Here is a 13,627-nt window from a genome sequence, read left to right as displayed (position 1 = left end):
TGTACCACCAACAGGTATGTTTCAGAATATAATGCCAACTACACCAAGTCAGGAAAATGGGGGGGGTTCTTGGGGGTGGGGAATGGAATTATTTGTATTTTTAGTTTTCTTCTTGGGGGGGGGGGGGGGGGTCTCAAATGGTTGAGGACAGCATTGGGGAACTGTGGGGGGGATCTTGGAGGGTTCGGGTTCACATTTTTTGGCCTGGTGGGAGATCTGTCAACGTGCCCTTGAGCAGGGCATCGACCCTGGATGCTTCTTTCTGTGTGTCGCTCTGAATGGAAGTCTGTTGGATGACTGGTATGATGTAGTTGTTGAGCGGCTTCACTGCAAGTATATTGTATGTTTTGGATATTCAATAAAAKATTTAAAAAGTTCCGGCGAAATACGCCAAAGATAAAACATTTGAATGCTACACAGTATAAACCCAGATTGGGTAGGTGTTTGAGCATTTGCATAACTGGAAACAGCCTTCAGAAGTGTACTGGTGTACTGGTCCACCRAGCCCCTTCAAAATAGGAAAATAACAATCACACACTACAAAGGTTTGGGGCTGTCAGCCCGCTCAATAGTCAAACACTGTTTGATGATTGTAGACAGTACAAGGTGTTATATTTTGGCTAATTGAGATTAGAGATTGGAGTTTATGTGGTAAGAGACAACCTGGGAGTATTGCCCCACCTAGCACAAATGTGTTCATAGCATTGCCTGATATTGTCATGCCGACCACGAACCGAAGGCCAATGTAGACATAGATGTCGGGGGAGAAGGCAGCGGCCACTCCAAACAGCAACTGGATTGGCAGGGAAACGAGGATGGCGAAGCGACAACCAAACCTGCGGGGGTATTTCACATTTTTGGGGTGACCTCTTCACTAAACTCGTGACAATTTATAAGTGGATTGTGTGTTTTACCTGTCTGCTATAGGARCAAACACCAGGGYCCCTATTAGGAGGCCGGTCATGTAGATAGACTGTGATGCCTCACTCACACATTTGCTTTCACACACCAGGTTAAACTGATGAGGAGGAAAGGAAAGAGGAGAGAATTTAGTTGCTTTTGATAATCAGGAAATGGATTGCTTCTTTTCATAATAAAAGCGCCATACATGCCTAATCTCACAATATATCAGATACAGTGCATTCGGAAAGTATTCAGACCTTTTCTTTTCCACATTTTGTTACGTTACAGCCTTATTCTAAAATGCATTGAATTGTTTTTTCCCCTCAATCTACACACAATACCACACAATGACAAAGCAAAAACAGTTTTTTATTATTTCACCGTAGGCAGCGATTACAGCCTCAAGCCTTCTTGGGTATGACGCTACAAGCTTGGCACACCTGTATTTTCTCCCATTCTTCTCTGCAGATCCTCTCAAGCTCTGTCAGGTTGGAAGGGGAGACTTGTCCCGAAGCCACTCCTGCGTTGTCTTGGCTGTGTGCTTAGGGTCGTTGTCCTGTTGGAAGGTGAACCTTCAACCTGCTCAGGACCTCAAACTGGGGTTTCATCAAGGATCTCTCTCTGTACTTTGCTCTGTTCATCTTTCCCTCYATCCTGACTAGTCTCCCAGTCCTTTCCACTAAAAAACATCCTCAAAATTGGATGCAAACACCACCACGCTTCACCGTAGGTATGGTGCCAGGTTTCCTCCAGACGTGACGCTTGGCATTCAGGCCAAAGAGTTCAATCTTGGTTTCATCGAACCAGAGAATCTTGTTTCTCATGGTCTGWGAGTCCTTTAGGTGCCTTTTAGCAAACTCCAGGAAGGTTTTCATGTGCCTTTTACTGAGGAGTGGCTTCCATCTGGCCACTCTACCATAAAGGCCTGATTGGTGGAGTGCTGCAGAGATGGTTGTCCTTCTGCAAGCTTCTCCCATCTCCACAGAGGAACTCTGGAGCTCTGTCAGAGTCACCTCCCTGACCAAGGCCCTTCTCCCCGATTGCTCAGTTTGGCCGAGTGGCCAGCTCTAGGAAGAGTCTTGGTGGTTCCAAACTTCTTCCATTTAAGAATGATGGAGGCCACTGTGTTTTTGGGATCTTCAATGCTGCAGAATTTGTTTTTGTAACATTCCCCAGATCTGTGTCTCAACAATCCTGTCTCGGGGCTCAACGGACAATTCCTTCGACCTCATGACTTGGTTTTTGCTCTGACATGCACTGTCAACTGTGGGACCTTATATAGACAGGTGTGTGCCTTTACAAATCATGTCCAATTTGAATTTACCAAGGTGGAGTCCAATCCAGTTGTAGAAACATCTCAAGGATGATAAATGGAAACAGTGCATCTGAGCTCAATTTCAAGTCTCATAGCAAAGGGTCTAATACTTACCTAAATAAGGTATTTCTGTTTTAATTTTTTTAATCAAATTAAGGTGCAGTTTGTGATTGGATCAGGTAGATCTGCCACTGACATGGCCTTTCTTCTGAGGCAGCTATTTGTTTAATCCTGGGATTTTGCAAGCTTCTGGCAAAGGATCTGCAGAGATAGGTGCGACGGACTCCAAGGACTGCAAGCCCAGGTCATTGTATGCAGGAGGTGTAGGTGGTGCCCATGATGATTTTGGTTGAATGTCGTTGGACCTTCTCAAGTTGGTTGTGTTGGGGGGTATGAGACCTGGGTGCAATACTGGAGTGGCGTACTCTAGGTTTCAGGGGGGGGGGGGGTGAAGTGGCAAAGATGGTTCTTCATGAAGAGACTTTGGTTCCCTTTGGTGGTGATGTGTGTGTCCCCTTTTAAGTTGTCTTGGAGTGTCACACCGAGCTCTTTAGCGCTGGACACCACCTCAAGGCCGGAGATGGATAATGGCAGAGGGTGGATCAGGATTGTGACTGAAACAGGTGTACATGACATTGCACTTTATTGGTTGAGATTCATCTTGTTTTGTTCTGACCAGTCGGTTAGTTGGTAGAGGCCCTGATGTATTTTGGAAGTGTCACGTGTCTTGATTCTATAAGGTTCAGGTCATCCACAAAGGAGGAGTTGGATAGGGTACCCTCTGATTTTTCTTTTATTTAACTAGGCAAGTCAGTTAAGAACAAATTCTTAATTACAATGGCGGCCTACCAAAAGCAAAAGGGCTTCTGCGGGGATGGGGGCTGGGATTAAAAATAAAAACAAATATAGGACAAAARACACATCACGACAAGAGAGACAACACAACACTACATAAAGAGAGARCRAAGACAACATAGCAAGGCAGCAACACAACATGACAACAACATGGTAGCAACACAACATGGTAGCAGCACAAAACATGMTACAAACATTATTGGGCACAGACAATAGCACAAAGGGCAAGAAGGTAGAGACAACAATACATCATGCAAAGCAGCCACAACTYTCAGTAAGAGTATCCATAATTTAGTCTTTGAATGAAGAGATTGAGATAAAACTGCCCAGTTTGAGTMTTTMTTTYTAGCCTGTTCCAGTCGCTAGCTGCAGCGAACTGAAAAGAGGAGCGACCCATGGATGTGTGTGCTTTGGGGACAGGTGTTGTATGTGGAGGATGAGGCCTGCAGTAGATATCTCAGTTAGGGGGGAGTGAGGCCTAAGAGGGTTTTATAAATAAGCATCAACCAGTGGGTCTTGCGACGGGTATACAGAGATGACCAGTGTACAGAAGAGTATAGAGTCCAGTGATGTGTCCTATAAGGAGCATTGGTGGAAAATCTGATTGCCGAATGGTAAAGAACATCTAGCCGCTCAAGAGCACCCTTACCTGCTGTTGTTGGAATTTATATGTTTAAATGAATGATGAGAATACTCCACCCTGAAACCATATAWTTGTATGAAATTGACTAGAATCATAAAGTTATAATTAATGATGTGTGTAGTTTTAGTCAGTAAAACAAAATGTCTATTATAGTATCTTAAAAACAGACTGTCTGAGCAAGATTCGGTGCCGACCTTGGCTGGGGGGCCACTGAGAGTACTTCCCAGGGTCTCCCTATCTTGAGGGAGGACGGGGAATGAGTCTCACGGACTCCCCTAATCTTTGTCGGKTGGGTAGRAGGACAGTATGTGCGTAGGACACCTACTGTTTGTGTGTAAATGTATGTGCGTATGAATTCTGTTTGTGTGCAAGAGTATGTGCGTAAGGAGCTAGTATAAAATGAATGGTTTTGTACAACTAACCAGCGCGCCCGTGAATAAACATTTTGACTATCATAGCTGGGCCCTCTGTCTGTTTCATTCAACCAGTATCTTACAAATCCTGGGTTACAGACTGAGTAATTAATTGAAGTTCAGTTTATGAACATTGAGAACAAAATTCTCTTGACACCTGCGCCATTGACATGAGCCACAAATACATTTGGACCAAGCCGTGTGCCCTGGGGGAGGCCACAGGAAAGTTCTTGAGGCCTGAGATACAAGATCCCATGAGATTCTAACCWGACTACGGCCGGAATGGAAGTTTCAAATTCATGGCATGGTCTCTGGTTGGACAGATAATTGCAAAAGGTGTTTCATTGCAATGGTGTGATCCACAAGATCAAAGGCCGTGCTGTAGTCCATCAGTACCAATGTGCTGGAGGTGCCTCTGGTGTTTGCTGTTCTGTATAGGCAGTGGGTGATTGAGTGTCCGTTGAGGCAGCCAAACTGTTGTTTGGAGATGTTCTTTTGGATATCCTGTGTTGCCCATTCAACAACAAAACCTTCACACGCCTTTACCAGAAGGGGCGTGAGCAAGACTGGCCGTAGCTGGTCAATGCTCAGAGGATTACTCTTCAGCAGTGAATCTGCCACTGATGAAGGGGCTTTTCTGGTTGGAACGGAGAGTAGTCTCCTGTGCATTTCCCATGGTTCAACAGTAGGGAGTGGCATAGCTGGCAAAAATCTAGGTCGGTCTGACAGGTGTAGTGTAGGTAATGATGTGGTGACAGATGAAAACTTGGCATTTATAGCATTGGCAATGGCAGAATGGTTGTCTGAGTGGAGCCTGTCAACTTTGATGGAYATTGTCTTTTTACTCCTGGTCAGAGATGTATTTTGATGGTACCATGTGGTTATGGCACCTGCTTTTTGCTAACCGTAAAGAGTGTAGCATACAAATCATAAAGAGTGTACCGTGCATCAAAGATMATGATTTTTTTTTAAAGGTTAAATATTTTATTTCCAGTCACATAAATAAACCTATATTTTAAGCCCGGAAAGCAACCCGGCCTTTCCATAATACACTCAGCCTAGTGTGGGATAGAATMAAAAAATCCCATTCTGAAAAAGCACTAATATTGTGAAATAGCCCAAATGCAACAGTCGCCTCGTTAGTTTTAGGCCTACCTTTACCAGGTGAGMCCCTTGCCCCCGCTGTTTTCCTGCACAACAAAGTAAAGGTGGTAGCAGCAGAAAGTACTGTACAGCGTATCCCGTTGATCGGTTTCTTCTGATTAATTGACATGCCAAAATGTAACTCTGAGGGAGTTATATTAACCTGAGCCGCGTTGCACGCGAACGGGCAAAAGCCGTGAGGGAGGAGCGCAAATCTCAACTCGAACAGTAATCTGCGCAACTAGGTTATGTTAACAAGGCAGCATGATGCATCGTCCAGAAACATAAACATATCTATTTTCCATAAAATATTGTAACGACATATTCGAATTTTCAAACTAGTTTTCAGTGGGAAGGAAGATAAAGCGTTTTTATCAAAAGCAATCCCTTTTGCATGTAAAAAAACAAACAAAAAAAACCACAATGTACTCATTAACTCTGTGTTGTCTGTTCACACTGCTATGCTTTATCTTGGCCAGGTCGCAGTTGCAAATGAGAACTTGTTCTCAACTAGCCTACCTGGTTAAATAAAGGTGAAATAAAAAAAAAATTACTCTATGTGCTTATGCCCGGTTCAAAGTAACTGGGAACTCGGAAAAATGCAAGGTCGAATCATGACGTCAGTGATATTCAGGTCGGAAAGTCGGAGCTCTAGAAAGACGTCCGAGTTCCAGAGTTGGAATTCCGAGTTGGCGGACCATTCAAATCGATTTTCCCCAGTTGGAACCCCTTTTTTTCTCTCCGAGTAACCAGTTGTTCTGAACGCACATTTTGAGCCCGTGCATTTTTTCACCCGCTTTAAACTCCTGCCACCGGGGTAACTCGGGACAGCTAATCGAATCCRCTCATTGAGTGTATTATCCAATCGACCAATAAAACCACGGAAATATGACGTTGGATGTTAGATTAGTCCTAATTGGCTAATTTCTAATATTGTGGGGTTTAGTTAGTCATGATTGACTAATTTCTAATGTTGTGTASTACGTCATCTAAATGATTGCCCATTGACGCCCACACTGCAACAAGCCCGCCATTTGGAACCTAATCCAATTCTGTTTTGGTGACAAGGTAAAGTATTGAATATATTGGCATACTGTAATAGCTGGCTATAGATTTCGAATGAGCCAGAATTGTCATATTAAGTATAATTATAGCGATGAAACAAATAAATATTCAGTTTTTAGATGCATTCAGTAGCTAAAATAAGCTGCCTGACTGGCTGCTACGTTGACAAGAAGACTGGGCTAACCGCGGTAACGTTAGCTAGCCAAGTCAGGCAGCATCAGCGGGAATGTAACGTTATTGACTTTACTAGTTAGCTATCCCGTAGATCGGTTTCTACTTAAACACCACCATTGTCAATTCAACAGGTTAGCAAATATCGAGATAACTAGTTTTCAGTCTGTGTGGTGGTGAACTTTGAGACATGGCGTATTGTACGTAACGTTAGTTGGCTAGCTGGCTAACGTTAGCTCTCTGTTGTGTTCAAAACAAACCTGCGCGCCAAATCATGTCTCCGGGCGCCACACCGCAAAAAATGTAACTCCACAAGATTGAATCGACTGTTGTAGCTGGCTAGCTATGTATACTAATAATGACAACTATCTGGTGGTGGGTAAATTGTGATTGATTGTAATTGTAACTAACTAGGTAACGTTAGATAGRTAATTTCAGATTATAAGTGGGTAGCAAGCACAAACAATGCAATTGAACAAAAACTATCTAGCTAACAATGTTCTCGGACATGACATTAAGTGCGATGGGAAGTTGTTGACTAGATAACGTTAGCTTAATGTTGTAGTTAATATAATTCACATAAAAAGGAGGGACTATAGTCAGGMGCTTCTCCAGGGATATCTGGCTAAACTGATGGGGAAACCTCTTTCTTCCCAAAACAGGGCATGTCAGCAGATGTTACAAAGTGCACTGACATGACTGAAGCAATGGATGAAAATATGGAGGTTTGTCCCCTGTCGAATGAGGTAGAGAAAGAACCAAATGTTGAAGACCTGGCCGACTCACCATATAAGGCCCGACAACCACGGAATGAAATGAGTAGAGACATAAGTATGATAAGTCAATGATGTTTATGAACCCGTTTTGCTCAATATAGGCCTACACTGTTAATTTATAGTTCAGTACAGGTATCTAGCTAGATATCATCCCTCCTTTACCTTCCTCAGCTTTGCATGGGTCCAACTTGTTAGTTATTGCATGCACAGAGGCCTGGTTTGCTACAGTTGAAGAAGCCAGCAGCACTGAATTCTATTTGACCAGTTATGTTCTTCTTGCAGCTCTATCTCAAATAGTTGAAGGGAAGAGGGAGAAAAAGACGGTGCAAAGACTTGATTTCCAGGTTGCGAAACCTGCGAAGGTGCTGAAAGTTGAAAATGGTAAGATGGAGCATCCTCGAACATGTCTTTCACCAAAGGCAATAGATGAGCGCAGAGAACTTTTCCAAAGTTTTGTTGACWTGAGACAGAATGAAGCCTGTAAATAAGTTCTCATCATTCTCGTAGTCTWTGTATTGGGATGCAACTGTATCATGTACCAGCCCCGCTGGGATCCCATATCATGCTCCCACCACCATTTTGCCCTCAGTAGTCAGCTCATTATTTAACAGTACAACCCCAATTTTCTCACTCCCTCTCAGGTGGCGGAGATAAATTAGGAGACATTGTGCGAGTGAACCACCACCTCGGAAAGCTGAAGGTTCCAGATCTGAAACCGCTTCATACAATTCTCTTTGATATGCCAGGTAAGGTAAGTGTATCTTACACTTTTTAAAAGGTTGAGTAATGTCACAATGGACACRCCTGTGTGGGTAAAACAACTCTAGAGTTGTTGTTCTTAGTCAGTTGTCATTGTTGATGCTTCCCTCCTCAGATTGCCACAATGAGGAAAAACATGCGGCTGTTCAATGGCTTCCCGTTCGAGGTTGACAGTGATCCCTATATAAAGAAGAAGGAGACGGATGATGAGTAAGAAGTAGAGGGGGTTGCTCAATTAGGACTTATGAAACGTGTGTGTGTGTGTGGTGTGTGTGTGTGTGTGTGTGTGTGGTGGTGTGTGTGTGTGTGTGTTGTGTGTGTGTGTGGTGTGTGTTGTGTGTGTGTGTGTGTGTGTTGTGTGTGTTTTATACCTACATACAGTACCAGTCTAAAAATTTGGACACCTACTCAATTCAAACGGTTTTTCTTTATTTGTACTATTTTCTACATTGTAAAATGACACATGGAATCATGTTGTAACCAAAAAAGTGTTAAACAAATCAAAATATATGAGATTCTTTAAAGTAGCCACCCTTTGCCTTGATGAAAGCTTTGCACACTCTTGGCATTCTCTCAACCAGCTTCATGAGGTAGTCACCTGGAATGCATTTCAATTAACAGGTGTGCCTTGTTAAAAGGTAATTTGTGYAATTTCTTTCCTTCATGCATTTGAGCAAATCAGTTGTGTGTGACAAGGTATGGGTGGTATACAGAAGATAGCCATATTTGGTAAAAGTCCATATTATGGCAAGAACAGCTCAAATAAGCAAAGAGAAACGACAGTCCATCATTACTTTAAGAGTTTGAAAGTTTCTTCAAGTGCAGTCGCAAAAACCATCYAGCGCTATCATGAAACTGGCTCCCATGAGGACCGCCACAGGAAAGGAAGATCCAGAGTTAGCTCTGTTGCAGAGGATAAGTTCGTTAGTTAACTACACCTCAGAAATTGCAGCCCAAATAAATGCTTCAGAATTCAAMTAACAGACACATCTCAACATCAACTGTTCAGACTGCGTGAATCAGGCCTTCATGGTCCCAATTGCTGCAAAGAAACCACTACTAAAGGACACCAATAAGAAGAGACTTGCTTGGGCCAAGAAACACGAGCAATGGACATTAGACCAGTGGAAATCTGTCCTTTGGTCTGATGAGTCAACACCACCGTGTCTTTGTGAGATGCAGAGTAGGTGAATTGATCATCTCTTTATGGTGTGGTTCCCACTGTGAAGCATGGAGGAGGTGGTGTGGGGGTGCTCTGCTGGTGACACTGTGATTTTATTTAGAATTCAAGGCACACTTAACCAGCATAGCTACTACAGCATTCTGCAGCGATACACCATCCAATCTGGTTTGGGCTTAGTCCCACTATCATTTGTTTTTCAACAGGACAATGACCTCCAGGCTGTGTAAGGGCTATTTGACCAAGAAGGAGAGTGATGGGGTGCTGTATCAGATGACCTAGCCTCCACAATCACTTGACCTCAACCCAATTGGGATGAGTTGGACCGCAGAGTGAAGGAAAAGCAGCCAACAAGTGCTCAGCATATGTCGGAACTCCTTCAGGACTGTTGGAAAAGTATTCCAGGTGAAGCTGGTTGAGAGAATGCCAAGAGTGTGCAAAACTGTCAAGGCAAAGGGTGACTACTTTGAAGAATCAAATTTAAAACATATTTTTATATGTTTAACACTTCCCCCCTCCCCCCCTTTTTTTTGTGGTTACTACATGATTCCATATGTGTTATTTCATCGTTTTGATGTCTTCACTATTATTCTACAATGTAGAAAATAGTACAAATAAAGAAAAACCCTTGAATGAGTAGGTGTGTCCAAACTTTTGACTGGTACTGTATATTTTTTACCTTTTTATTTTATCAGGGAGTCATACTGAGATCAATGTCTCTTASAGATGAGTCCTGAATTACATAAATTACAGAAAATACAGCCATCAAAATAAAATGCAACCAGAAAGAAAAACAAGGTCATAAGAAATAAACACATTCATCAGTAAAAATGTCCTCAATCAGCTTTCTGAATTTCCCTAGAGGCACCAACACATCCAATTTTAAGAACCTTTTTAAGATTGTTCCACATAAGGTGCTTCTAACGGCTTTAATGAAGTAACATGTTTAAACATTATCAGAAATATTGTTGTGATTGTGGATCAAACTTACTCCATTATTATAAACAAGCAAACTAATGACTAGTAATTGTGTGTACTGATTCAGGATAACATGCGTACGGTTGAGGACCATCTGTAAAGTGTTGGACCTGGAGAAGGGTGGAAACCAGTCAGTCCTCATCGACAGGATCATGACTTTCCTCATGAGTCCCAGAATATCAGGAAAGGTGAGTTACAGGTCTTCTCTTTATTTTTCAAATAAACTGTCCTTAACAGTCATTTTCATGTGAGTGACTGGTCTTTGTTCTTTAGCTAGGTACACATTTCTTGAGTTWGTTGTCTTGTCAAATAGAATACAAAACTGAACTGTGTTCACCAATGAGGTCTTCAAAAACTATAATTCTATCCTTCCCATCTGCAGCCTGTGATCTCAAAGAGAAAGAAGAAGTCTAAGAAGAATATCTCAACCAAAGACTCTAAGAGCAAGACCAAGGCTAAGGCCAGGAGTACATCCAGCAGCCCCCGGAAGGTCAAAGCAGAGAGCAAGTCCAAAGCTATCGTCACTGATTCTAGCAGTGATGACGATGAGGATGAGGACGACGAGCAAGGAGTCAAAGTAGAACAAGACGAGTCGGACGCTGAAAAGAAGAGCGGGAAATCGGGAAAGAGGGAAAAGGTGACGACCGATGACGATACCGATGAATCTGAAGACTACGACGATGAGGTGAGGAACTGAAATGTTGTAATYTAAACTGATAGGTATTGTCCATTGGAAATTGATATTTCCCTTATTTGGTCTTGGACGATACTAGTGCCACTATATAAATATTCTAGAACTGTAAAAGGGAARGGTCAGCCTGTTCTGTCACTCAAAGATTAATCACAGAAGTCCCTTCTCCTACCAATCAGGATCCCAAGTCAAATCCAGCAGCCAAGGGCAAGAGAACACCTTCCAGGAAGCGTGCGCAACCAGCAAAGAAGGCAGCTCCTGCCAAAAAGAAAACAAAAGTGGAAGACTCCGACCTGTCTGAGTCTGATTCAGACAAGGATGATGAAGATGAGGATGAGAAAGACGGCGAGAGTGAAGTTGAGGTGAGACTCTTCTGTCAATCTGTCCCAGATTCTGGATTTGCTAAACTCACAGCAAGTCTTGTGAATATAAAAGTCAACAGTTTGGMTTTGTGTCCATATTTGTATGTAACAGATAATGTCTATAATATCTGGATAGGGTTTTTACCCATTTTGTCTTTTTTTGAACTAATGGAATGAACTCATGGATTGATTTGTCCTCAGACAAAAAAGAAACCGGCAGCTAAGAGGGCAGCACCYGCCAAGCCAGCAGCTAAGACCAAGAAAGCAGACAGCAGCAGTAACAAACAGAAAAAGACTGCCAACAAGGGCAATGGTAAGAATCTGTAGATMTACTTTTATAGCACGTTTCATACGTCATTGGCAACCTGTAGCCRAATGCTTATTGTTATGTTTTCTCTGCTTGTTTCCCTAAATGGCAGCACTCGACAGCTCGGACGACGATGAGCCGTTGATCAAGATGATCAAGAAGCCTCCGACAGATGAGCAGCTAAAGGAGACMGTGAAGAGGCTGCTGAAAGACGCCAACCTGGAGGAGATGACCATGAAGAAGATCTGCCAGAAYGRATGTTTGCTTCTCAAACATCTCTGATTTCATATCACAATGATGGTTGGCTTACCTGTAAAAGTCTAACGCAACAACTTCTCTCTCCCAGGTGTACGACACATACCCAGACTATGACCTGACCAGCAGAAAGGACTATGTCAAGCAGACAGTAAAAATTGTGAGTTACCTGTCCTCCCTTGGTGTTCTGGAATAGCAGCACTGTGCTTGCCTTCTAGACTACTCAAGTCTGTCAGTCATTACCCACAAAAAAATTGTATGTGTGTGAATGCTTTTCAATTGTTTTATCTGTTGGCWGACTGATTTCTTTGTATAACTGTCTGTTTTGTTTTGTTTTTTGCAGCTGATTTCCTAAAGGACATGAAAATGGTCCTTGTGACAAATAACTGTGTGAACGTTCCAATGCTGGAAAAGGATAATCAAAACAWTGTGCCTACCTTAGAACTGCTCAAACCCCAGTTTTACTTCATGTGTTTGTTTTTATTTGAATCAAAATGTTTTTGTTTCTGTATTATGTAATTTCCAACTTGACTGTACACTTCTCTTTAGGTCATATTTAACATGCTACTTAAGGCTTATGCATTTGAGTCATTGCTTGTTAATAATCTGTGCTTTGTTAATACACTTTACAGTTTTTCTACTGATCCCAAGCAAAGGGTATTTAGGCTAAACGAACCGTGTTTAGAGATTCATGGTTGGTCACTGTAAATGGAAACATGTCCTCAGGCAATGCATGAATTCACACACTGTTGATTTTAAATGTATTTCTTGARTTGACCAGTCAAAATGGAATAAGGCCCCTCACTATAGCTATCCACTGCATTAGTCTTCTGTGGAGGATTTCWAATCTTTCCCTCTGTGGTTTTGATGCACATATAACAGCTTTATAGCAACACAGCAGTGGTATGTATGTATGTATGCTGGGGTGTATTCACTAGAACCAAACGGGGAGGGACCTACAGGAATTTGACCAATAAACTTTCTGTTTTTAGTAAARGGTTTCTGTTGCAAAACATTTTGGACTAATGATTCCACCCCTTTTCCCTTCCCCCTAGGCATTTTGTGTAAAATGGTTTTGCATGGCAAGCTTTTCAATTGAGTTTTGAAAAGTATTGTCACGGTCAAGTCTTCAAACATATTCCTTGATTGCATTTATAAGACTTCATGTTTTTATATGTAAATGTGTACATTTGTGAATCATTTACTTTTGATGAGATCCTGTTTTTGTCCTTATTTTGTCTCTGTATGCAGTACAGGATGATCTGATTTATGTAGTTGTTACCTTGCTCAATGAAGAGTTGGATTTTTTTAGTCAATATACCTTTGACAAAGTAAGTGTCATTGAATGAAATTGTCTTCCAATGTTATGCATATAAATTAAATCAGATTTTTGAATGAACACTTGTCTATCTAGTGTTTTACTAAAGCAAAGACACTTGTTACTAAGGCGGTAAACAGTTAAGATATTGGCCCTGTTATGGCGCATCAAAACCTTGATGTCATGTAAATTGTGAKTGCCTGACTAAGCTACAAACAATATTGGTCAGTACGATCTGGAATCCTTGGGACGTTCCTACCTTAACCATTTTACATTTAAACTTCAATGGGGGTTAGGGATGTCCCAAGGATCCCAGATAGCATAGCAGGGACTAAATAATTTTGGCTGCATTCAAGAGCATCAAAACAGTATTATAAACTGGGTGMTTCGAGCCCTGAATGCTGATTGGCTGACAGCTGTGGTATATCAGACTGAATACCACGGGTATGACCATTTTTTTACTGCTCTAATTATGTTGGTAATCAGTTGATAA

The 13,627-nt window shown here is 42.0% G+C and overlaps 1 protein-coding gene across 1 annotated transcript; it reads left to right on the top strand.

The window, feature by feature from the left end:
• The first annotated feature begins 6,234 nt into the window (after nt 1–6,234).
• LOC112067964 (protein DEK) lies at nt 6,235–13,215 on the top strand. The gene is made up of 12 exons (XM_070437343.1): nt 6,235–6,340; nt 7,171–7,339; nt 7,567–7,665; nt 7,926–8,035; nt 8,159–8,253; nt 10,269–10,389; nt 10,584–10,886; nt 11,072–11,254; nt 11,456–11,567; nt 11,674–11,817; nt 11,909–11,976; nt 12,160–13,215. The coding sequence occupies exons 2-12, from the start codon at nt 7,174–7,176 to the stop codon at nt 12,169–12,171; spliced, it is 1,413 nt and encodes a 470-aa protein (XP_070293444.1). The 5' UTR covers nt 6,235–6,340; nt 7,171–7,173; the 3' UTR covers nt 12,172–13,215.
• The last annotated feature ends 412 nt before the right edge of the window (nt 13,216–13,627 follow it).

The sequence above is a fragment of the Salvelinus sp. IW2-2015 genome, linkage group LG35 (genome assembly GCF_002910315.2).
Source record: "Salvelinus sp. IW2-2015 linkage group LG35, ASM291031v2, whole genome shotgun sequence".
NCBI classification, from domain to species: Eukaryota; Metazoa; Chordata; class Actinopteri; order Salmoniformes; family Salmonidae; genus Salvelinus; species Salvelinus sp. IW2-2015.
This window is presented reverse-complemented; position numbering and strand designations above follow the sequence as displayed.